The 26,521-nt window shown below is 40.8% G+C and overlaps 3 protein-coding genes across 3 annotated transcripts; 1 reads left to right on the top strand and 2 right to left on the bottom strand.

Moving 5' to 3' along the window:
• Window positions 1–6,602: 6,602 nt before the first annotated feature.
• LOC125444193 (olfactory receptor 1020-like) lies at window positions 6,603–7,538 on the bottom strand. The gene has a single exon (XM_048516631.1). The coding sequence runs from the start codon at window positions 7,524–7,526 to the stop codon at window positions 6,603–6,605; it is 924 nt and encodes a 307-aa protein (XP_048372588.1). The 5' UTR covers window positions 7,527–7,538.
• A 596-nt stretch (window positions 7,539–8,134) lies between these two features.
• LOC125444192 (vomeronasal type-2 receptor 26-like) lies at window positions 8,135–19,043 on the top strand. The gene is made up of 4 exons (XM_048516630.1): window positions 8,135–8,290; window positions 16,265–16,339; window positions 17,173–17,299; window positions 18,133–19,043. Exons 1-4 carry the CDS (start codon window positions 8,135–8,137, stop codon window positions 19,041–19,043), a joined length of 1,269 nt encoding a protein of 422 aa, XP_048372587.1.
• A 1,246-nt stretch (window positions 19,044–20,289) lies between these two features.
• On the bottom strand, window positions 20,290–21,277 carry LOC125444191 (olfactory receptor 2AP1-like). The gene has a single exon (XM_048516629.1). The coding sequence runs from the start codon at window positions 21,275–21,277 to the stop codon at window positions 20,294–20,296; it is 984 nt and encodes a 327-aa protein (XP_048372586.1). The 3' UTR covers window positions 20,290–20,293.
• Between the last annotated feature and the right edge of the window lie 5,244 nt (window positions 21,278–26,521).

Genomic DNA, 26,521 nt, shown 5'->3' with positions numbered 1-26,521 from the left:
GCCAGCAGCGCCAAAAGCTATCTTTTTCAGAGTATCAACTGCTTGCTTTAAAAGAGTTATTTTTATTTAAAGAGAAAATGTCTTAAAGTACCTCTAACTGTCCTGCCAGGCAAACAGTTATAGCAACTGAAGGACTGTAAAAAAAAAAAAACCATTTAAGTATTATACGGATTATAGCTAATTTGCAATATAGTAATTGCATGTGAAATGCTGATTTTAATTTTTTTAAAAAAAAATAACAGGGTGTAAAATCGGAATTTGATACCCTAATTAAAATGATGCTTCCTTTGGACATAATCATCCAAAGCTAAACATTTTTATATTGTCTTCCTAAGCACAGGGATATTCTTCAAACTCCACTGAAGTTAACTTTTTTTAGAAAGTTATAACTCTGCTTGGGATGGCACTGGAAAGTCTCATTGCTATTTAATGGGAAATGTTCCTTCCTTTGAAATCTATGGGATTTGTATAACTTTAACAAATTGACAATTTGAAATTATAAAATGCTAATAGATCTAAGAACATTCATCCACCCTTTGATTACAAATGGATCAATGGAATTAACTTGCCAACATCCTAAACATCCTTATATATTATCAGGTAGAAAACAATTAGGACTTGTTAGTTTACATTAGACCCTTAATGTAGCCAAAGTTGAGCATTTGAAACTCACATTAAAGTTTATAAAGTGATATTTTAAATCATTCCTTTATTAGTTAACGGAAACAGTTTAACTAGTATAAGATTTTAACTTTACCAGAAAAAAATAACACGGAAATCTTGTATGATATGGCGTATTCTAATGGTGACATACGTCCGCATGCCATTCCCTCTGTCTCTTTGTCCCTGACGGGATGGATGGATGTATTTGGACGGACGGACGGACGGATGGGATTGACGGACGGGATGGACGGATGACGGATGCTCTGGGATGGACGGATGGATGGACGGACGGACGGATGGACGGATGGATGGATGGGAGGATGGATGGATGGGAGGATGGATGGATGGGATGCAGGGACTTTAGGACGGGCAGGACGATGGATGCATGCAGGGATGCAGGGATGGACGCAGGGATGGACGGAGGGATGCAGGGATGCATGAGAGCAGGGATGTGGATGCAGGGATGGATTTATTCTTGGGATGATCGTTCTTGTGTTATATTGAAAAGTTTTACTTACCACAAAAATGAAACAATTCACCACAGGTTCCACGATTCCTAGGAAATCTCTCAAGAAAACAGGTAAAACTGCTATATTCAACAAGTATTCAAGTAGCACAAACCAGATGATTTCTTCTGCTATTGAAGTGGAAAAGTAGAATCTAAAACACTGCTTCAACTTATAATGCTTTTTTTGATTTCTCTCTTACATGGCATATTTCTTGATAGAAAAATGGGAATTATAATTCTTCCATTTTCATCTCCCAGTTCATATATGCCTAGTTTAAAGAACAATGGGCAGATGAATTTCTCAGGAATCCTCTATTTTAGAGAGAACTGCAGACTGTCCCTAAGTGAAGAAAAACTCCTAGAGACTTCTAAGGAACTTCTCACCATTATGTCTACAGTTACATTTCTTTCATGCACATTCCAGTCACAAAGTTTCATGACTGAAGTCATAGTACTATATATATGCTAATTAAGGTTGTTGTTATTGAAGTTATCAAACTCATGTAGCAGAAAGAAAGAAAGAAAGAAAGAAAGAAAGAAAGAAAGAAAGAAAGAAAGAAAGAAAGAAAGAAAGAAAGAAAGAAAGAAAGAAAGAAAGAAAGAAAGAAAGAAAGAAAGAATGAATGAATGAATGAATGAATGAATGAATGTTGGTTCTTAAACTTTAAACTCTTTAGACCTGGAGACATTAAACACACTAGGTGGTATCCTACTAACTGGCAAATAATGGAGATATTTCTTTGACCACCCACAAAGGTTATGCTGGCCATGGTGGAGCTCCCATGGACAAAAGGCATGTCAGAGACAGTATGTAGTAAATATATTTGGGGAGGTTATGAAGGATATTTACCACATTCCAATTCCAAAGCCTTTACTGGCATTGTAAATTACAGAGTTAGTAAAAAGGAGCATTATTTACCACATTCCCCACAGAATTCTTTTCAGATGCTGAGAAGGTTTATTCTCAGGGTTTCAGGACCCAACTAAATATAATAGCCATGTGAATCAGGTGGCTGCAGATGCGAAGATTAAGGAGACAAACAGCCCAATCTATGCTTCCAGAAAGTTTGGGGAGGGAGCAAGGCACAACCCAAATGGACTTATGCCACCCTTTCACTCCCAGGGTACAATGTACCTCCCCTAGCTCTTATAATTTCCTCACAGATGTGCCGATAGCCAAAATTTAGGGCTCTGCACAGCGCATACTCCGAGGCCTCAGCCCTCTTTCCAGGTATTCAGGTGGCACTCCTAAAGCTGTGGTGGTGTACTCCACTTGCCAACACCTCATTTTTTAAGCCCCTCTACCAGTAATTATGCCACTTGTGCCAGTGAGGTGGGCACCAATGCAAGCCTGAACCAATTCCCCAGGTTCCCTTCGCCTCCACCCTCCTGGATTGGGCTGCTCACCACTCCTTTCTGAGGAACTGTGGGCACTTGTTGATCATGATGTGAATTGGAGATACATCCAAAAGGATATACACGAATTTCAGCTACCCATATTGCATTAGTATGTGGAGCTATGTGCAAACCTATGCTACATGGACTTAAGTGAATCCTTTCTAAGTCTCTGGGTGAGCATGCAGTGTTCCGGCCAGTAGTAGCACCTATCAAAGGTTTAGGGCGGGGGACAACTGGATCGATTCAATCTCCCCCTTTCTTTTGTGCACCCTATAAACTGACTTTGTCACAGCTGTCAGCATTCACCATGTGCTTGTCATGGAAAATCATTTCATGCAACCAGCGTGTGTACACCCAACACTATGCATGAAAATCTGTACATATGGAAATCTGTAACTAGCTCTTCTACTTGTAAAAACGAGAAGAAAGGAACGTTCTGACTACCCACAAAGGCTCTGCTAGGGATGAAGGGATCTGCATGAAATAGCAGCAACCGAATCACCGGGGCTAGCCATTGCGGCTGTGGTGAGTAAAGGAGGCAAAAAGGGGTTGCTTGCAAAGTATTGCTGGCCAGCATGCTACAGGAGGGTTGCATTGATTGGCTCCGAGCTTGAAAAGGCGGGAGGAGCCTAGGTATAAAAGGGCGCCACACCCAAGGATCGTCCTTTTTGGTGGCGAGACTCGGAAAGGCGTGGCCCACCCTCCCTCCCTACGTTACAAGGTTGTTATTTCGCTAGCTTTGTCGCAGCCTGGTGGGATGGCAACGGGAGTCACAACATCTGGGGAGAAACAGAGCCATCCGGCCAGTTCTCCCATGCTTGTGCCCTGTGGAAGGGCCGGGGGGTGTGGCGGACCGGTTGGCAAGCCGGTAGGCTTGGCCGGTGCCCGACACCCCAGGGAGTGGGGTTGGGTTGGGACGGGATGGGACTGGAGGCGGCCGGTAGGCTTAGCCGGTGCCCGACACCCCAGCAAGCTTGGGGAGGATGGCGGGTCAGTAGGCGGCCGGTAGGCTTAGCCGGTGCCCGTCTCCTCAGCAGGAGCAGGAAGGGTTGAAGCCGGGGGTTCGCCCCTGGGGCTCCCGCTTCCAGCAGGTGGCCCCAATAGAGATTGGGGATCGCTTGCTGTTGCGACCCGTTAGCTGCCCAGCTTCTCTGTATATAGTTTGTTATTATATATTAATAAATTGGGCTGCGGCCCAATCCATTTTCCAAGCCTGTCGTTGTAGTGTTTTCATTTGCCGGAGAAGGGTCTCACCATCTGCATGCAACAATGTTTATGTGGACTCTAGTAAGAAGGAGAATTTGATGAGAATCCTTTAAAAAGCTGGGTGCATGATAGTTTACTGCAATAAATTATATTTCTGTTTTGTTTTGTTTACAAAAATCTTATCTTGCCTTCCTGCCCTCACAAGAACCACCAAGGTGGCTAACAAACTCAAACATACAAAATACAACATTCTAATTGGCCCACATCTGCACCAAAACTGCATTTAGGCACCAGCTCAGAGTTTTTACAGCTTTCCTGGGATTAGCCAGGAAACCTGTAAAATTCCATTTTTTTTCCAACATGGGTCACATGATCTCCAGCATAGCCTTTTGGACAGTTAAGAGGAGACATACTCTTTCCATTTTAACCTGCAGAAAAGCTGGTTGGATCCACCTACAACTGGTGGTGATACTGCTTGTGTGACCCACTTATGTATTGGAATGGGCTCCCCACTGAATGAGAAAATCTGTACATATGGAAATCTGTAACTAGCTCTTCTACTTGTAAAAATGAGAAGAAAGGAACCTTCTGACTACCCACAAAGGCTCTGTTAGGGATGATGGGATATGCATGAACAAAGTTTATGTGGACTCTAGTAAGAAGGAGAATTTGATGAGAATCCTTTAAAAAGCTGGGTGCATGATAGTTTACTGCAATAAATTATAAGATATTTCTGTTTTGTTTTGTTTACAAAAATCTTATCCTGGTGAACTCACCCAGCAGTTTTATGTAGATATTAAAGAATTAAAGGCATATGGAACCTTGAGGGACCTCACAGGTTAAAGGCTAATGGCCTGGATTCCAGTTCTCCAGAACCACCTTCTAAAACCAGACCTTCAGGTAGGATCGGAAACAATCCAGATCAGTGTCTTCCCCAAATCTGATACAGGCCAGGTCAGTCCTGTTTTTCCTGTGATTGACCTGGCCTTTTGCAGCAGGATTTGGTAGCCTGGAGGGCTTCTGATATGTTCAGTAGGAATGACAGTAAAGACCAAAGACATACTTACAAACAAGCATACGCTTATACAAGATTTAAGAGAAGATCCTGTCTTTCTCTGTACATGAAAGAGAATCACTGAATCAGGATCTGAGATCTTTCAGAGGTCTTTATTGTATTGAAAAAGCAAATTCAGTTGTGTGTGTGGGGGAGGGAACATCACTTGGGTGAAGGATATGACTTGTGACAATTTCATCCCATGTAAAAACATATCCCCTAATGAAGCTACTAGAAATTACTTTGGATTAATTTTATGACACCCATATTCCCAAAGTTAAAGAATCAGAAGAGTTGGTGCCCATGCCACTGGATATTGTGTAATTATTCACTGCCTGGATTTTCCTGTCATCAATGGAAAACCACAAATTGAAATGTGACAGTATAATAGACCACTATGCATGGACCTTACTTAAATCAGTTTTTTTAAGGACAAATTACCCAATTCTAACTTTTTCTTTTGTTGTTACCTAATTCTAAGCAATGGTTAATATGAACAGAACAATCCAGCATTCACACATTGTTCATAAATTATTTCTCAGAAGCTGCTAACTGCAACCAGGGAGGTACTATAAGCTGCCCACATGGGTAAATTCCTGAAATGCTCTATAGAGGAACTGACAGATGCCAGAGTTTCATTATACCTGTAAAACAGAAATGAACTAATTTCAATTTTAATCTCTAGATCATTTTTTTCCCTTTCTACTAACCAATGTTTTACAAGTTAGTACAAGCATGAGCTACTCTTTATGTTACAACAGGTTGAATGTCTCTAGGACCTGGACCCAAAATAATATTTCAAGGAACTAGATAAACCTATATATTGTACTGCCTACATAGAAGCAAGAGAAACATTTAAAAAAGTATATAAAAGAAAAATGCTAAGAACGTCCCACGTCTATATAGCTGATATGTACAGAAGGAGAAATAGAAGAAAGCTAAAAAAAAGATAAAGAGCTGGGCAACTAATTAAAACCTCTTCTGCACAAGCAGAATAATGTCCTTTAATCCACTTTCAGTGCACTTTGCATCTGCATTTTACTGTGTGGAATATCAAAATCCTCTTGCAAACAATTGTAAAAGTGGAGTGAAAGTGCATTATCCTGCATGTGTGGAAGGGGCCTAAGTGCTGATATTAATCACTCAAAAGGAAAAAAAGCAAGTGTTCATCGTATATCAAACAGTCAGGTGAAAATGAAAACAAATTAAGACGAAGAAGAGTTTGGATTTATCCCCCCCCCCCTTTCTCTCCTGTAGGAGACTCAAAGGGGCTTACAATCTCCTTGCCCTCCCCCCTCACAACAAACACCCTGTGAGGTGGGTGGGGCTGAGAGAGCTCCAAGAAGCTGTGACTAGCCCAAGGTCACCCTGCTGGCATGTGTGGGAGTGTACAGGCTAATCTGAATTCCTCAGATAAGCCTCCACAACTCAAGCGGCAGAGCTGGGGATCAAACCCGGTTCCTCCAGATCAGAGTGCACCTGCTCTTAGCCACTGCTCTTAGCCACTACGCCACTGCTGCATAGTGCTGTTAAGTAAACATATCTAAATGTCCTTAACGTAGTCCTTAACGTAGTGCTGTTAAGAAAACAGATCTAAAAAAAACCCTCCTTAATGGAGCACAAGCTGAGAATATCTATCAAGCTAGCAGCAGAAACCAATCCTTTCAGCTTATCAAGTACTGATGTTTTATGAACTATTACAACACAGGCTACTCTTTATGTTATAGCAGATTGAATGTACCGAGAGGACAGGAACACATTCCACCCTTGATTTTAGCTTAGGAATCTAGCTGGCATTATTTTTTCTTGAACTTTCTTCAAGGCCTGTTTGACCTCTTTGTTTCTCAAGCTGTATATAAGGGGATTTGCCATAGGGGTCAAGACCGTGTAAAAGGCCGAGAAGACTTTGTTCAGGTCTCCCAGTGCTTGGGTGTTAGGCAGCATATAGACAATCATCAGTGTGCCATAGAAAATGGTGACCACTATGAGGTGGGAGGAGCAGGTCGAGAAAGCCTTCTGCCTTCCTACAGAAGAGGGGATTCTCAGGATGGTGGCAATGATGCAAACATAGGATGTCACAGTCAAGAGAAAAGGAGGCAATGTGAATATGCAAGCAATGATAAAAGCCAAAATGACTATTTTATGAATGTCACTGCAGGCTAATTTTAGTAAGGGGTTGAAGTCACAAAAGAAATGATCGATGTCATTTCTTCCGCAGAATGTTAACTGCAGCAGAGGAAACAATATGCTGTTTCCTAGAAAGCCACTTATCCAAGACCCAACAACTAAATGTAGGCAATCTCTATGGTTCATCAGGGTTGTGTAATGCAAAGGTTTGCAGATGGCCAGGTATCTGTCATATGACATGGCGGACAAGAGGAAACATTCTGTTGCAGCAAGAGAACCAAAGAAATACATCTGTAGAAAACAGCCAATGAAAGAAATGGATCTGTTTCCAGTCACAAAACTGGCCAACATCCTGGGGAGAATGGTAGAACTATAGAAGGTCTCCAAACAGGAAAGATTTCCCAGGAAATAGTACATTGGTGTGTGCAGGTGTTGGTCAGTCACAACAAGAACAACGATGAGGATGTTCCCAACCATGGTCACCGTGTAGATAATAAGGACTATCAAAAAGAGAAATATCTGAAGATCTGGGTTGTCTCCGAATCCCAGAAGGATGAATTCTGTAACCATCGTTTGGTTTTCCCACACATTCTTTTCCATAGATTGAATCTAAAAAGAAAGAGAAAAACATAATCTGATGTTCATAATTTTTTTCACATAAAATGTTTCATAATCTGTTTTCTTTTACATTAGTTCTTCTGCTCTCTTATGTGACCTGTCTTTAAATAGTTAAAATTACTTCCTGTACCTCTTCCTTTGAACAAGATTCATAAATATATGGGCAATACATGCAGTTCCCAAGTCAATAAACATTGCTTTGCAACGAATACAGTCAAAAAGCACAATGCATTCTAGATATCACCACTCAGAGCACTCCGGGGATTGGGCAGTATAAGAAAACTAGTAAATAATATTGAAAATAATATTGATGACCTCATGGAAGTTGGATGATAAATCAACCATCATTCCCAATCAATTGTCATTTTGTTAGCTTTTAGTAGAATAGTGCTCAACAGGGATCCAGAGAGAGAGAGAGAGAGAGAGAGAGGCCCCTTCTGCACATGGGGCATAACGCACTTTCAATCCACTTTGGCCAAGCTTCCTTCCAAGCGACGGCCTCCAGGCTTCACCATCAATGCCAAGAGTTCTGGCGGCGTAGTGGTGGAAGCCCGCTCGCGATGCAAGCATGCGAATCGGCCAAGCAGAGGTCGACATGGACGCGCAGGCGGCGTTCCAAGATGGTCGACATCTTTTCATTTTTGCGCTTCATTGATATTGTTGCTCGCTCAAGTTGCCTGCTGAAGCTCCGGCTTCGCCCTCCGGACCACCTGGAGGTCGGAGGACAGTGTGGGCAGGGCTGCGCATCGTTTCCCAGCAGATCATCACTCTTTATTTGCGTGACATTATCGTGAAAGTGGGGGCGCATGAAGTTGGAGACAGCGTCTTTCCCAACAACAACCCTTTAAAGTGGTTGTTGTTTAGGCAGCCTGAGGCCGCCCTGGGGAGGGAACGGAAACTGAAGGTCGCTAAGCTGCTGGCGTTGCAGCAGCGGGCGCTTGGTATCGTAATGGCGGCCTGGGGGGGCGGGCGCTTTTACCCCAGGCCGTCGTTAATGGGCCATGCGGAAACGGCCTTTCACAATTCTTTGCAATTAGATGTTGATATTCCACACTGCTGCAAAGGGCATTGAAAGTGGATTGAAAGTGCATTATTCTGCATGTGTTTAAAGGGCCAGAGAGAGAGAGAGAGAGAGAGAGAGAGAGAGAGAGAGAGAGAGAGAGAGATGTTCCTATGATACCAGTAGATTTATTTAGCCAGTATACATTTGCCTTTCAATTAAAAAATGCAAGATGAATAAATAGGCTGTTCCAATACAAACAAGGAGCCATAATAAGAACAGTAGAGATGTATAGGAAAATAAGTTTTCAGAACTGGTTTGAAGGGCCAAAGATCCCAAATCTAGTGACCTTTTAGAGACAATTGATTCCAAGCTTTGGCAGATTCCGCAAGGGCCAAGAACTGAGGTGTGAAAATGGTGTAAACCCTTTTACACCCTTTAACACCCTTTAACACCATTTTCACACTGCTGTTTTTGGCCCATGGGGAATCCGCCCTGGAGATGATACATTTTTTTTAAAGGAAATTGTTAAAAGAATGAGAATTACAGATAGAAATATTATTTAAAAGCTATTTTTTCTCTTTGCAGAAAAAAGATCACAAACAGATTTATTTCAGACTAATCCCACCAAGAGAGTGCCAGCATGGTGTAGTGGTTAGGGTTTTGGATTAGTTTACAGAGTGACTTTGGGCCAGTCACATACTCTTAGCCCTGACCCTGACTAGTGTTTGAATGGGAGACCTCCAAGGAATACCAGGGTTGTGATGCAGAGGCAGGGAATAGCAAACCACCTCTGAATATCTCTTGTCTTGGAAACCCTGCACATCACTGTGGGTCAGTTATGATTTGATAGCAAAAAAAAGAAGTCTTCTGAAATCCAGTCAAGTCAACTGAAATGGAATAACTCTGAATATGGTTGCTCAGTTCCTGCTATTTTGTTATTTTTAAAGCTACTGGCTCCAATGGTTTTTAGAAGGGCGAAACTCCTTTCAGGATTGTGCTGTCAATCTGCTGATTCCAGCCTTCAGGATACAGACAACTATGCATTGATGATGAATTTAGGCACACATTCGTAAAACATATGCTGTAGCAACATTTTAAGTTATTTTAATGATAGTTTAATTTCAAATATCTACATTGGAAATGTCTGCTTTGATGGCTTGCTAGAAATAGGAAACAACAACTTTTAAGGAAACAACTGAATGGAAAACTCCTGGTGTCCTTTTACCGCTGTGCTATAGAGAGTGTCTTAACTTACTGCATCTGTGTATGGTTCTCCAGTTGCACAGTGGCAGATAGAAAGGCGCTCCAAAGGGTGATCACTACTGCACAGAGGATTATCGGCTGCCCTCTCCCCTCCTTGGAAGAACTCTATAATTCCCGAAGCCTAAAAAAAGCCCATCTCATCCAGCACACCCTCTTTTTGAACTGTTACCATCCGGCAGACGATACAGGTCTATCAAAACTAGGACAAAGAGGCTTATTAGAGACAGCTTCTCTACTCTAGAGCTGTGGCTATGCTAAACTCTGCGGCTTCGTGTTGATGTGTTTGGGGCTGTGTAGGGATGGGTGGAGGAAGGGGAAAGTGAGGATGGGGTATGAGTCTGAAATTGGGTGCATCGAGGAATGCTGCTGTAAATTTCGTTGTGCGTGCACAATGACAATAAAATGCTTATGCTTATGCTTATAAATAGCTTTTGAAAAGAAACCATTGACTTTGCTACATGATGCTGGTATGTGTGGATTTCCTTTTGCAGCTGTTGAATACTGACTGAGAAAGAAATATATGAATCAAACCCAGTTTCATAATTTTGGCATGGTAGACACTTCAGTGATCAAGGGCCCAATGAATTGCTGAAATTATCCTATTTACAAGTGCTACCAAGATAACAGCTAGGAAATCCCATTTGCATAGCCCATGCAGGGATGCCCGCCAAGCAGCCAATGTAATTGACCTTGCCACATTCAAAAGGTCTCACTACATCCACATTGCATGGTCTTTGGAAATATTATTTTCTCATTATTATATGAACAAAAATCTCTTACTCACTTGAAAATTGTTTGAATGGTCATAACAGCAGCTCTACTTGCACAGTTGCATGTAGGAGTAATTTATATCCATACGAAGCTTTCCAACCATAGGGAGTTTTCTCCCCAGAGTATTCATGGTTTTATTTACTCGGCAGCTTTACATCTGATATCAGCAAAAGTGGAAACAACCCACTAATTAAGTATATAAACCATTTCCAGTATTTCAGAGGGAGTGGGCCACAATCCCAAACCAATTCTGCGATCTGCTTAGGTTGGCCATGAAATCCCTACGGCAGTGCAATATGAAGTCATAGCAGCACGACAGATAAATATTCAGGCCACTTCGGCACATGCAGAATAATGCACTTTCAATCCACTTTTAATGCACTTTGCAGCTGGATTTTACTGTGTGGAATAGCGAAATCCACTTTCAAACAATTGAGAAAGTGGATTGAAAGTGCATTAGTCTGCTTGTGCGGAAGTGGCCTCAGTGTAGCCTCCACACTGATGTAGGGGTTTGAAAAGTAGTACAAGAAGTGTGGTGGAAATCAGTCAGCATTTTAACATCAAGGAATATTAGCCAACATCTGATTGTGCATTTTTACACATCTTTGAATCACCCATAGCATTTTTTTAAAAAAATCACCCATAGCAATTTCATGCTGTTTACAGCTATGTCCCCCCACTTCCAGATGCATCAGGCAGGCACCTACACTGTAATTATCGAAATCACTGTTATTAGCTATCCTTCTTGAAAAGTGAGCAATAAAACATATTCTAATCTGACTTCTAAAATTATTCAGAACTAGTGGTGTGCTGTACGGACGAGCAAGACAAAATCAACCACAAATGGGGCAAACCTGCTCACTGAATCTCTATGTCCACTAATTTTATTTCTGTTTAATTCCATGGAAAAATGTATAAAGTTTGAGCAAGAGACATGAAGTAGAGACCATTGTACCTGGAAGTATAGTTCAAAATGCAGATGTGCTATGGACTGGGTAGCTATGCATTTTCCATCAAGTTATTGTTATTGCTTCTATTCCCACTTCTTGTGTCTAAGGACATGAAGTGCAAAATTTATAACAACCATCTACATAGGCCAGGAGATTTTGTAATTGGAGGAATCTTCTCTCTGACCCGTCCTCAGTTTAGGCAACACATTTTTCAGAAATCTCCATACAGAAACTATTACTCTTTTCAGTAAGTTCTTCTTAGCAGCTGAGAAATAGTAGTAACCACCCCATTTTTCAACTGATAACTAGAGTTGTCCACAGCTCTGTGAGAGGAGGAGACATAGCCACAGGAACAGTTTTCCACATTAATGTATCTGCTTAAGATCTATTAGTTGAATTTCTACTATTAGTAGTTTCGTTAAAGGCTCAAAAACTTGTATTAAGAAAGGTGTTAGAAATTTTTATCAAGAGTTCTCATCTTAGCTATTCAGTAGAGGAGTCAGAAAATCAATGTAAAAGAAATTAAATTAAGACAGATTGCAGAAGAAATGTGGATATTTCAAATTTGTATATTTTCATGCCTGTGGCAGCCCATTTTATTTAATTGTCCCTCATAGCCGTCTTCAGTACTGTATCATGTGTGTTTATGTACACCAGAGAAAGACATTTTACTTTATTTATTTTTAAAGGTAATATTACACTTGTCGCTGCTCATATCAGCCTCAGGTGCATAGCTGCCAATGTTATACTTTGACATTTCATTCCCACTTGTGTTGCTTGTTAAATCAAAGGGTAGAATCCAGCCTGCTGGAAGTAAAGTGTAGATGACTGGGGAAGGCAATAGCAAACTAACTCACTAATGTAGTTGGTCTAGTAAACATTGTGATGTGATGTTATCCCATGTGTTGGAATAACATGCACGGAAACTACTTGGCCTTTACCTTCAGAATTCAACAAGCTCTGCAGGGTTGAAAAGGGAAGGGTGGGAGTGGAAAGTAAACACAGCTACCATTTTATTTCTGGTAGCATTTCTTGGCCACAGCTTGTTTATCCCCCAAAATTATTTTTGCACGCTTCAAAAGGATTGTGTCCCATATTTATAGCCAAATCTAGCTCAGATGGGCAACTGTAATCCTTATGGGAAACCCCCAAACCTTGTAACAAATCAGCCTTCCATGGGGAATGCAGCAGTCAGGATTAAGAGACTATGTACTAGATCTCACCTTTGACAGAAGTTTCTAACTCTCAGTGTTACTTCCGTTGCAGACCAGCACAAAAAAATTACCAGCATATCCTAGCCTTGATTTTTGCCATCCATGAAATCAATAAGAATCCTAAGATCTTGCCCAATATTACCCTAGGATTCCATATCTATGATGATGTATTTGATTCAAGGAGCCCATACAAAACAACTCTGGATTTACTATTCAGAAAGCAAGTTAATGTATTACAGTTTACTAGGAAAAAAGATGTTTTGTCAGTTATTGGGGGACGTTCTATAACAAACTCCATCCAAATGGCCACCATCTTGAGTATCTATAAGATTTCACAGGTACGTATGTAAGTAACTGGGATATCAATGGAATCATCTTACTGTTAAGTTATGTTCTAATCAAATATCCATTAACTGGATTAATGTGGCTATGTATAAATCATAGTCAGTACATTAAATTCCCATGCAAAAAGACTAATACCAGCCTGGCTTGCAATAATGCTGTGATCTTATTCAATCAAAAACCTAAATGTTTGTCATGTAGTCTCCTAGTTCTTTATTCTGTTCAAGAAGTTTAGTAGCAATGCAGTCCTTTGCTGCTGTTTCAGTAGAAGTGCAAAATTGCCTCAGTGACTGCTCTGAAGAGACTGAGCTAGATAGCAGATCATTCTTCATCTTATCAGACAACCTCCCCCTCCCACCCAAAAAAACCCTTACAGGTCTTGCGTGAAAATTGCTTACATTGATGAAGAAGGTTGAAACAGGACTGAACCCACAGCCTGTTTGAACTGAAGTACGAGATATTGTGTTATTGTTTGGAACTGTTTTGTATTCATGCATATTTTGAAAACATTTAAGGACCCAAGGATTGTGGCATGATGTCCCTCCCCAAAATGGCACCATTGTGTCTGCATGCTGCTTTAGGATTTGCTGAAAAAATATGATTTCACACCTTTTTTTATCCCCTGCCATCTTACTGGACAGCAGTGTGGGCTAGGGGCTGCTGCTGACAGGTCTTCTGCTACAGCAGGAGATCTGGGAGCCCTAACAAAATTCCATGCAAGGTCTTGCAAGGTTATCTGGTAAGATTTTAGGCATTGTTTTGTGTTGTAGCAACCCAATTACATGTCAAGGATGATGATATGGGGGATAGAATACAGAAGGAGAAGGAAATGATACCATACATATTTCTAACCGGTAAATCACTTGTAAGTAAATGAAACTGAATCTCACACTTGGTAGAAAAGAAGTGTAATTCTTAGCATATGAAATTTAATCTAACAGTGAAAATGTGGAACATAGCACTGAAAATTACAACTGGCATTAGTATGGCTATTTACAATTATTTCTTCTGTGTCGAATACCTCATGCTTTCCCCAATAGTTCGCTTATGGTGCACATAAATCCTCATTCAGAGATAAAACTCATCACCCTTCTTTGTTCTGGATGGCTCCAAGTGAAACTATTCTGTACAAGGGGATTGTCCAACTGCTATTGTATTTCAGATGGACATGGATTGGCCTCATTGCTTCAGATGACAATGATGGAGAAAGTTTTACCCAGATGTTGACATTTCTGCTTGAACAAAATAACATTTGTGTTGCCTTCATGTATAGAATTCCAGTAATAAGCCTCCGACCACACAAACTAATGTTAAAGCTAAAGTCAGCCCTTCTTTTGCCTGAAGTGAATGTGATTGCTGTCAGTGGAAATTCTCAATCTTTGGTTCCATTGGAAAATCTCTTAAATGTTTATGAATTTAAAAGGCACCAACATATTGGGAAAGTTTGGATCACAACAGCACAGTGGGATTTCACAAGCACACCGCACCTGAATCGCTTCTGCCCAGCAACCTTCCAAGGTGCCTTAAGTTTTATAGGTCACAAAAAAGCAGTGACAGGATTCCAGGACTTTCTCCAGACCTTAGAGCTTGATGAGGCACTGATGTATTTTGTCTGCACATTCTGGAAAATGGCATTCCAATGTTGCCTTCCCGCTGAAAACATCAACAAGTGCAAAATTTGTACAGGAAAGGAAAAACTGGACAGCCTGTCTAGGTTTATGTTTGAGATGGAAATAAGCACTCAGAGCTACAATATTTATAATGCTATCTATGCTATAGCACACGCTTTGGATATCGTCTACTTGCCAAGGCCAAAAACAATGGGATATAAAGGCAACTTTTATATGAATGTTCAGCCTTGGCAGGTAATGTTGTTACTCAACAAACAACTGGTTGGGGGTAACGTTGTCATTCATTCAGTCAGTCAGTCATAAAATTTATATGCTCTTCTTCACTTATGGGTCCAGGGTGGCTTCCAACACGAACAGTAAAATTCATATATTATGTACCTTTAATATTATCATAAGCTGCCTTGAACCAAAAGGAAAGGTGATTTATATATATGGAGGGGGGATCCATATATGCTTTCTTGGACTCCAAGGGGGAGGCTTGGAATTTCTGAAGTTGGAACATGAATGCCAAACCCATTTCTCCGGGTGTGTCAAAGTACACAACAAAATACAATGTTCATTTGTTTACTTCATCTGTACCCCAGCTTTCTCTCGACTGAGGTTCCGAAGGAGTACATCCTCCTCTACTCTTTTATCCTCACACTCACACTATGAAGTAGTTTAGGCCAGCAGTGTGTGACTGGCTCAAGTTGACCCAGCAAGATTCCATGGCAAACTGGGAATACAAATCTGGTTTTCTCAGATTTCTTTAAAAAATCTTGACCCAAATAGTAGTCTCACAAGTACAATTTTAAGGCCATTATTTATTGTAACCAGGCACATTTTCACTGTTGGTCTTCCTCAGGTGTCAAACAGTATTAATCATTTGTATCGTACAAAAAGGTCCAAGATATTAAAACAGTGCATTCATAATCCCCAAACTATACCAACATGAAATGTAATAATAATTCTCTGTGATCAAAGGCAGCAATGTAAGTCAAAGAATGTTTACTTAGTGCCTTACTTAGTACAGCTTTTGATCAGGAAAGAGAGTTATCTAATTGTATTTCCATCAATGATTCAAGTACCAGCCATGGTTTCTGACAGAAATTAAAAGTTTCACATAATGAAGAGATTGTACATCATCTCCCAACCCATCATATGAAAACAAGATCTTACACAACAGTTTCCTTCCTATCCCATATTGTTCCTCAGGAAGTTATTCTGAGCATGGAGAACCATCTAAATTGACTTCTGGGAACTTTGGTACTGATTGCACAATATGTTGCACAAGCAAAAAAAGAAGTGGGGTTAGGATAAGAAGGTTTATTGCACCTTATTGAATGTCAGTTTGAGCAGACAAATATAATGGACTCAGTTTATTAACTCTCCAATCTAGCTCCACTTCTTTTTGGAAAACCTCAGCTTTAACAACAGTGCATTGGAAGAAGTATCATTTGTGAATGGGGAATTGTTGGTAGCATATGATATTATCAACTGGGTCACTTTCCCGAACAATTCCTTCCTTGGTGTTCAGGTTGGAAGTATTTCAGCAGCCCAAGATTTCACTATTGATCAAGATACCATTGTGTGGAACAATAGATTTAATCAGGTAGGATTAAAATTTAGATTCTAACATTGCTGCTGAATTAGCTAATATGTTCTGAATATTGTAATTGCATAGCTGAAGTTTGTCATGTGATAGAAACTTTTTATGAGACTCTCTGAAAATGTGGAGAATCAATGCCAATCAAAATAGACCAGGGGCTGCCAATGTGGTGCCCATGAGCATCATGACATCCAATAACATTTTCCTGGCACCCTTGAAAACTTTGTGGAGAGTGGGCAGCACCATATATAGGGCTTTATTTTATTGAATTTATCAAGGCTTCTGGTTGGCTATTGGATATTTAATTGGCTGCGCAGGTTTTTTAAAAAACAAAACAAAATAATGCTTTGGTCGCAACTCTACCACAGCATGAGGACCTTCCTTATGTGAGTGAACGTAATCTGTGGCAACCATTTTGTAGCTGGCTTTGCCTCCTGCGGTAGCCATTTTGTAGCTCCACCTCCTACTGTGTGTGCACATTGCATAGGTGCTGGAAGGCTCAAAAAGTTTGGGGACCTATGGGATACATAACAGATTGACTAATAGTCTTAAACTGCTTCATATACCTCTATGTCCTTTGATAAACATCAACGATGCTATAGAGGTAAGTATTTTTTTCTTGACATTGTTCCAAATTTGACATGCTCCATGTTAAGTAAAAGATAAGATCTTCCCATTGGGGATTTGAAATGGAATCCACATACTATCAAGTAGAAGTAAGGTTGTGAAATGCAGTGATGCAGGTTTGTCATTTACAGGAAGGACAGATTAGGGCTTTTTGCAGGTGTCCAATTACTGAATGTTATGTTACATGCTTTTCCATTTTCTATGACAAGATGCTGCCTTGTTCCAAATGTGTTGAGACATGCCCTCTAGGACATAGCAGGATAGTTCGGCAAGAGGAACCACTCTGCTGCTATGATTGCTCTCCGTGTGTGGAAAACATGATTTCTAACCAGTCGGGTAAGTAATGGTGCAGAATTGCTTGGAGCGCAATTTAATATTTCTAAATGTATTTGCATTGGCTTAACCAGTCTATCCAATCACTTCCTAAAGGCTAGGATATATTAGTTAAAAATGAAATATGCAACTCCAACAAAACATCTATTTTGATTATGCTCCCTTATATCCGGTGTTATTTTTTCTATTCAGCCTCCGTTTGACAGATCCAGCCTTTTTTTTCATTCAATCTAGCCCAATTCTCCTTATTACAGACCATGTCCTACGTGGCATTTGTTCATGTGGGTCCCATATTCTCCAGCTCAGAGGCCCTTTCCGCACGGGCCGTAAACAACGCACTGGGGATGGCAAAAACGGCATCCCCAGGAATCTGTTCTCACGGGGGGGCACAGCTGCTGTGAAGCCGCCGTTTTCCCACCTCGCTTCCCCAGCGAGGTTTTTGGAAGACGCCATCCCTCCCCCCTTTCCCCATCGACTTACCTTCTCTGCGACTCCGGAGTGGTCGCACAGGGTGGGGGGGCGTGTCCCCTGGCCTCCGCGATGCGCCGGATGGTCGTGGAGAAGGTAAATCGATCAGGCGACAGCGCAGCGTGGCGCTGTCGTCCCAGTAGTTTCTGGGACCGTTCATGCGAACGGTCCCAGGGGGGTTGGGTCGGCGTCATGTATGCCAACCCAACCCTGATCGTGGCCATGCGGAAATGGCCAGAGTCTTTGAGTCTTTGAGAAGATGCTCAGAGAGAAATCCCTCCTTCCATTTTCACCAGCAGAAAAGATGGCCGGTCCCAGCTCTGTTTTTGTGACTGCTGAACTGTTGTTGTTCTTCTTGTCTCTTCCAGATGCAGTTCACTGTATCAAATGCCCAGAAGACCAGTATGCAAACAAGAACAAAGACTGGTGCATCCCCAAAGTTATAACTTTCCTGTCCTATCAAGAGCCCTTGGGGATTATTTTGGTATTTCTTGTCATTACCCTTGCCATTGCCACAATACTGGTTATACAGATCTTTCTAAAGAACTGGAACACTCCCATCGTCAAAGCCAATAATCAAAATCTCACCTGCATTCTTCTCATCTCCATTCTGCTTTGCTACTTTGCTTCCCTGTTATTCATTGGCCAGCCTGGGAAGACGACCTGCCTTTTCCGGCAAACAGCCTTTGGAGTCATTTTCTCAGTTGCAATTTCTTGCATGTTGGCAAAAACTATCACTGTATTTCTGGCCTTCATGGCAATACATCCAGGGAACAAGTTGAAAAAATGGCTGGGGGGAAAAATGGCCAACTCTATCATTTTGTTCTTCTCCCTCTTTCAGCTGGGGATTTGTATTGCCTGGCTATCAATCTCTGCCCCTTTCCCAGATGTTGACATGAACTCGCAGCCTGGGAAAATCATCATGGAATGTAATGAAGGTTCTATCACCATGTTCTACAGTGTCCTAGGGTACATGGGCTTTCTGGCCATCATCAGCTTCACTTTAGCATTCTCTGCCAGAAACCTACCTGATGCTTTCAATGAAGCCAGGTTCATCACCTTCAGCATGCTTGTGTTTTGCAGTGTTTGGATCTCTTTTCTCACAACTTACTTGAGCACCAAGGGAAAAAACAGGGTAGCTATTGAAGTCTTTGCCATCTTGGCTTCCAACACTGGAATACTGGCTTGCATCTTTCTCCCCAAATGTTACATCATCTTGCTGAAGCCTGGTTTAAACTCTAAGGAACTTGTAATGAACAAAAGGAATTATTCATCCTGATTATAAATTAATAGGTCTGATTTGTCGCCCGTTGGAATTCATTTTCCACCAAAAACTAAGACAAGTGGAGTAAATTATGCATGGGGTAGAAAATGTTGATAGAGAGAAATTTTTCTCTCTTTCTCACAATACTAGAACCAGGGGGCATTCATTGAAAATGCTGGGGGGAAGAATTAGGACTAATAAAAGGAAACACTTCTTCACGCAACGTGTGATTGGTGTTTGGAATATGCTGCCACAGGAGGTGGTGATGGCCACTAACCTGGATAGCTTTAAGAGGGGCTTGGACAGATTTATGGAGGAGAAGTCGATTTATGGCTACCAATCTTGATCCTCTTTGATCTGAGATTGCAAATGCCTTGATAGACCAGGTGCTCGGGAGCAACAGCCGCAGAAGGCCATTGCTTTCACCTCCTGCATGTGAGCTCCCAAAAGCACCTGGTGGGCCACTGCGAGTAGCAGAGAGCTGGACTAGATGGACTCTGGTCTGATCCAGCTGGCTTGTTCTTATGTTCTTATGTTCTTAAATGATAGTTGCACATTTATGAACCTTTAGCCAAATTAAATAATCCACTGAAGGTGGGTTGTGGATATGAAAAATGCCACACATCTTATTGGAACTCTTGCTTCACTTGAAATTTCTCATATGTTTTGTCTTACCCTCAGGTACGTAATTCAAGATAGTTTCTTTAAGCACTAACTTGCAGACAATCTCTCCATTATATATGTCTAGCCCACATATTGCTTACTAGAGAAATAATTCCAGCTATCCCTCAGGAAGACTATTGTTCTCTTTACATCTCTATGATAACAATCCAGCACTCTCATCTTCACTGCTTAGTATCTGACTGGGTTTTTTTTTCAGAGATAAACCACCAAGCAACCCATGTGTTTATTTAGTGTCACTGGTTTTGTTCACCCCAGGGACCTAGATTCTCTTTCTAATCTGACCCTTCAGTCCCTCAAACAGAGTAGCTTAATCCACTAAGAATGAAGCCCAGTCAGCACACCCCCATTCACAAGCTCACTTTGGAACCAATTCAAAATCCCCAGAGAACTGAGCTGCAAACACACATACATTCCCCCTGGCAGTCTCCTTCAAAAATCTCCTCACGCAGCCTTTAGAATTCTGCCTTTCACAGCCAGCCAATCAGAAGCAGTCCTGACTTAACTCCTTGTGGTCTGCAATTCAGTTGCAGAAAATGAGGCTAAATGTTGGAATTCATCACACAGTTCCTCCTTGTTTTCTTTTATTTTTCTTTAGCATTCACTAAGTAAGCTAGCACACTGTGAAATATTCTTAAATTGACCAACTTGCTTTGAGCTTGTCTCAAGGCCTGGTTCACCTCCTTGTTTCTCAAGCTGTATATGAGAGGATTGACTAAAGGGGGAAGGATTGTATACAAGAGAGAAAAAGCTTTGTTCAATGTAGAGGAGTTTGGCAACAGATACACAGTCATTAAAGAACCATAGTAAGTAGAAACAACAATAAGATGAGAAGAACAGGTAGAGAAAGCCTTTTGCCTTCCTGTGGTGGATGAAATTCTTACAATGGCCATTATGATAAATACATAGGACATGCAAGTTACAAGAAATGGGGGCATTGTATATACAAACAGCAAGATTAGATTAACACATTCCACTAACCCTGTGTCACTACAAGAGAGTTTTTTTAGTGGAACAGTGTCACAAAAGTAATGATCAATTTCATTAGGTCCACAGTATGTCAGCTGCAACATCAAAACCATTATAATGGAAATACCTATTAAACCATTGATCCATGACACAGCTGCTAACTGGATACACTTAGTGGTGCTCATAGTCATCCCATAATGCAGTGGTTTACAGATTGCCAGATACCTATCGTAGGACATCACAGACAGCAAATAGCATTCTGCCCCTAAACAGTAGCCAAAGAAAAATAATTGTAGGAAGCAGCTGCTGAATGAAATGGTTTTTCCATTCCTCAAGAGAGTTTCCAGCATTACCGGGATGAGGGTTGAGCTATAGCAGATCTCCAAGCAAGACAGGTTGCCGAGGAAGAAATACATGGGGGTATGAAGATGCTGATCAGTCACAACAACCACAGCGATAAGAAAATTTCCAGCTATTGTCACAATATAGATGAGAAGAAATCCCAGAAAAAGGAGGATTTGAAGATTCTTCAGATCTTGAAAACCAAGGAGTATAAAGTGGGTGACAAGAGTTAGATTCCCCCTTTTTTGATGTTCCATTCGATCAATTTCGCCACCAAAACAATGATCTGTGAGCCACTGTAACATTAAACAAACAGTAATTACTTTATGCACTGAGAACATTGCAGAGAAATGACACTGCCATCAAATTAATGTCTTTGTTGAACATCCAGAAGAACACCTCTCCAAAACAAAGAACAGGCTCCATCTTGTACCTTCAGAAGCTGATTTGATCTGCAAAAGTCAGCCAATGACATTCAAGAACCTTGCGGAAATGTTGGCATCTTTAGTTTGAGTTTAAATTCAGGGTGTTTTTTTCCAAGAAACCCCATTCATGCAGACATATGTCACATTTTAACAGATTCAAAGAATCTGGAAAGATCTATGTATTTAACTCTGATTGTGCATGTGGATCATCAGCTCCCACCCACCACTTTTTGTTACTCACCTTTGAGGTTATTTTCCAGATGTTAATGGACTTGCAGACCTTAAGGTTTAGAAACACTCAATAACCATGGAGGAAGATGAAAGGATAGAACACCTGACATGGTAATTTACCTTGATGGAGAAAAAAATGCCTAGATTTGACTTTGCTATGGGACTTCCTTTAGGTTATTCTGGATTACATGTCTTTTCTATCCTGCCCATTCCCTTTGAAGTGAAAGGCACCTGAGCAGAACTACATTTGCAACAGATTTTTTAAATTACCTTTGTGAGATCAGAAGCAAGATGAGGACACTTGTCTGCTCTAAAATTCATGAAATCCAGAAGGCAAATTCCAAAATAACACTATCTTAAGGAGTCTTCCGGGAGATAGCTCAGTCCTCCTGTGCACTGCTGACCTTTTTCTAGTGTGTGACTTATCATAGATACAATATCACCTGGTCCATTACTTATCTTACAGAGATGCAGGGAACATGTCCCAAGATAGCAATGGAAGCTAGCTGTGTACATCTTCTAAAGGATACATATAATGAGCTGTCTAAAGGGAAAATATTACCATATTTCTTCTCCTCAGAGATGAACTATGGTGATATTGATGGAGATTAAGGACTATGATCCAATTTGCAATGTCAAGATAACTTTTCTTAATTACTCTCTACCCAATTTCTCCTTGCATTCTACAATCCATTACTTCCCTCTTAAAGGAATGTGGAGTCCTTTTCGGATCAGAGAAATTCAGAGAGGAAGGGCAGGGGGGGGAAGGTTCTACAAAATATCAGAATTTCACTCTGTAGATTCTCAGAGGCAGGTGCTGTCTTCCTATATACCATTGTATCCTCCTACTAGAGAACCACACAGTGGTGTGATTTTTCTTCAAAGGGAAAACAAAGAGTAATGAAAGAGAAATTTTACTTTGAAATGAGAAAAAAAGTAATCAAGAGGCTATATCTGACAAACCAAATTTATGTAAATCTCCCTCTCCACAACATTGATAGATTTAGCCATCTTTTTGAAAGATGGTGGAGGATTGCTGCTTGACCACTCCTGCTAATTACTGAGTCAGCTCTGTTCCATATGCCTTTTTTACTCAAGTTGCAAAGTCACCAGGGATAATATGGTTTTCCCTGCTATTGATCCTTCATGAAATATGTCCCATTCATTTGTTAACCTTGATCCCACTTTATTGATCTCTCAAGCTTTACAGGTTCTTAGTAAGAACTTGGGTGATATCATCAGGGCAGTCTCTGGATGATGCCCTGAAATCATGGTGCCGCTAGCTTTAAAAATGCAAGCCAAAAAAACACCAATAATTCCCCCCAAAAGCCCAAATACCTTGCATTCACATTTGTTCATATTTGGGCAGGACATAATCGGACAATTTTTGTCCGAATGTGCCCAAATTTGCCCAGATTCCAGCCGAATCTGCTATTTGTTTCATCTGAATCTCCAACCCTCAAAAGTGATGCTGTTTCAGGGTTGGGGAGAATCCACCCCCAAACAGCATCACTTTCCATTTTGTTTTAACCGGGGACCCCAGATTCTCCCTGTAAGGTAGATTTTAAAAGAATCTGAGCTCCCTAGTTTAAACACCATTGAAAGTGATGCTGTTTGGGGGTGGATTCCACTGGAGGTGTTATGTGAGAGATGATGCTGACATTTGTTTGGTAAATGTTTTGCTGGGGGTGATTTGTGAGAGATTTACATGCTTAATACCCACTTGCACTGGCTTGGAGTTGTTTCTCAGGCTAACAACCTACCTCATAGGGTGGTTGTAATTAGGAAATTAGGAAAAGAGTTGGTGGGGAGAGAGCCATATATGTTTTGATGGGAGTGGGAGGTGTTTTGTGAGCTGGTACAAAAAATCATTGTTTGGTCATGGTGGGGGAGGGTGGCTGCCCATACGCCGGGTGGGGGGGGGCAAACTCAGGTTTTGTCCCTGGGCGCCAGTTTGCCTAGGTACGCCCCTGGTTCTTACCAAATCTTTCTCACAACATCAGAGAGGATTGCCAGCTCTGGGTGGGGTAATTCCTGGAGATTTTGGGAGTAGAGACATCAGTGGGGTACAATGCTATAGAGTCCAATACCCAAAAGCATCATGGTCTCCAGGAGAACTGAACCCTGTAGTCTGGAGATAAGCTGCAATTCTGGGGGATTCTCAGACACTACCTGGAAGTTGGCCACTCTAATCCAAGCACATTACTGTCTAACAACCTGCAGGTTCTTGGAGGCATCAACCCACACTAATATGGTCATAATTTTCTCCAACATACTCACTAGTAATGACTATGGGATATTGAACAACTTGGCAGCATACCAAATGCCCATCTCTGTAGCTCTTCAGTAGAAAAGTGCAAGTCAGTTGTAGACATCGACATTGACCCCTTACAAAATGAAGCTGCTCCCCATCCCCACCCCCGTTACTTCCAATGGATAGGCCTGCTATAAGAAATGTCATCTAAAACTGATACTGGATTATAAGAATAGCACCCTAATGCACAAAAGATAAGCCAGACATTCTACAGTTACTCATGAATCCCCTTAGGACCTGAATAGGTGTTTTTTTAAAGTACAATTTTCCAGTGGTCATTCGCTATTGCCCTCACACCAACTCCTAACAAACATAATGGCAAAGTTCTATCCAACATATTACATCTAGAACACATTAAAACATGCAAATGGAGAACAACAAAAAAGTTCTTATGCCAACAAGAGCCCAAAATTGACAAATTGGCCTATGGTTGAGGACAACAGTGGCCTCCATCTTGTTGGCCTCCTTCCTTCTCCTTTTCTCCCTTCCCCTCTGCTCCTTCCTTTTCTCTATTTATAGTTATATTTTGTTTCACTTCCATATTAGAATTTTAACAGCCTTCCCTTTCCTGTTGTGTTAAAGCACCATCAAGTTTTATTAATGCAGATTTTACTGGTATTTCTACATTTTAATTCTTAGGAAATTTACTGGAAGCTGCCTTGAGCCTCACTTGTCAGGAAAAGACAGTATAAAAGCTGAATAAATAAATACAACTTAATAAATAAATAAATAAATAACTCTACATGTGATTCCCTTCTACCTACAGAGTGTGGTTAGGGTAGAGTGAGAAAACTGTATAAAAATGTCTTTTTTCTCTCCAATACATTAGTGTTTGTTGAAAGACTATTTTCCAGGTGAAAGAGGAGTTTGGGTTAACAAACAAAACCCATACCCTGGGAGATTTACATTTTCATGTTCATCACCTAAATTCCCTTGAGTTTTATTTTTAGTGTATTACTTCAGGATAACACCGCAACGAGACCTGCATTTTTAATTAGCAGGCAAAAAGAAATATAATTGTCAATTTCTTTTATTCAAATACACTAGAAGAGACCTTTACATCTTAATTGAATGCATTCTGGGGAACATAGTATACAATCAAAACTGGTGCAAGCTCTTAGGTGTATTTTCCTGGAATTGAAAGAAATAATGCTATTGAGTGACTTAGAGTAAAACATCCTAAAATGTGTTCTTCTACCCTTGTCCACCCAAAAGGAATGGATCCATGAAGCCTTCCAGCATTGAATAAGGTTCTCAGAAAGGTAACTGTCCATTATTCTACCAGCTTCCTTCCTTAACATCTCTACTTTGTCAGGTTCTTTCTCTCTCTCCAGATAAAATTTCAAGTCAGGATATCATCTTTTCAAGCAAAGAAAGCCCCTTATATTTGAAGTGTATTCTGTAAATGAAAATGTTTGTGTGAGATGTTGGACTAAACTTCATTGAAGACTTTTGCCCACATCAAGAGAAACAGGAGTTTTTGATCAGCTGGCTGTTGTCATCTTTCCGGGCTGTGTGGCCACTGTCTAGTGGTTTTTGCTCCTAATATTTCAACTGCTGAAACCAGCAGACCACTGCCACACAACCAAGAAAACCCACAACAACCCGTTAATGCCTGTAACAAGTCTGTAGCCTAGCATATGAAAGCGTTGTTATTCTTATGTCTTCAAGAAAATATGTAAACATTGTAGAATGGAGAAAGACTTGCTCTGTATAAAGTCAGAGCCTTTCAGTGGTGTAACTCATTGTTATGCATAGTAAGCCCTTGCAAGTGGCATTTGACTACATGTTTGTTATTATTTATGCATTTACTATAGTACTTTTTGAAGCCACGAAGCCCAAGAAGACATTGAGATCAGGTCTTAAGCCAGTGACTGATTAGCTTGAAATGTTGAAAAACAAAGCATATAAACATGATGAACTCATTTAGAGCATATGCTTAGATTCCATTAAGAATGTAAGACTCAGTATCAAGGACAAGATTGAATTGTTTAGAGTAATAGTTCATACTTAGTTTTAGATTAAAATTGAGACTGTAAGGCATGGTTCATGTCAAGAAAAAGTTTTATTTAGTTCATGAATAATATAATATATTTGTACTGCTAGCTATTGGGTGCAAATCACACAAACTATCACTTGTAACAAAAGCTCATTCCGCACATGCAGAATAATGCACTTTCAAACTGCTTTCAGTGCTCTTTGAAGCTGTGCGGAATTGCAAAATCCACTTGCAAACAGTTGTGAAAGTGGTTTGAAAACGCATTATTTTGCATGTGCGGAAGGAGCCAAAGTGAAAAGGATATGAGACTAAAATGGTGGGCCTGGGATTTCCTGGAATTATAACTGCTCTCTGCCGATCAGTTTCCCTAGAGAAAATGACCGCTTTTAAGTGTGGATTATGTGGAACTGCACCCCAATGAGGTCTCTCCAAAAATTTTGCCCTCACTAGACTCCACCCCCAGATCTCAAGGGATTTGAAAATCTGGTGTTGTCAGCTGGTTCAAGTCCTGACATGGCCTAAGAGTCCTCAG

Source organism: Sphaerodactylus townsendi, linkage group LG15 (genome assembly GCF_021028975.2).
Source record: "Sphaerodactylus townsendi isolate TG3544 linkage group LG15, MPM_Stown_v2.3, whole genome shotgun sequence".
Classification (NCBI taxonomy): domain Eukaryota; kingdom Metazoa; phylum Chordata; class Lepidosauria; order Squamata; family Sphaerodactylidae; genus Sphaerodactylus; species Sphaerodactylus townsendi.
The sequence above is the reverse complement of the archived record's forward strand: the minus strand, read 5'-3'. Positions and strand labels throughout refer to the sequence as shown.

Bases quoted from the DNA above. Each gene is read 5' to 3' on its own strand.
- LOC125444193 (XM_048516631.1), bottom strand. From the start codon at position 7,526: ATGGTTACAGAATTCATCCTTCTGGGATTCGGAGACAACCCAGATCTT.
- LOC125444192 (XM_048516630.1), top strand. From the start codon at position 8,135: ATGCAAGCATGCGAATCGGCCAAGCAGAGGTCGACATGGACGCGCAGG. The intron at 16,340-17,172 runs GTAGGATTAAAA...TTCTATGACAAG, and splicing joins GGAACAATAGATTTAATCAG to ATGCTGCCTTGTTCCAAATG. The intron at 17,300-18,132 runs GTAAGTAATGGT...TGTCTCTTCCAG, and splicing joins CATGATTTCTAACCAGTCGG to ATGCAGTTCACTGTATCAAA.
- LOC125444191 (XM_048516629.1), bottom strand. From the start codon at position 21,277: ATGGAACATCAAAAAAGGGGGAATCTAACTCTTGTCACCCACTTTATA.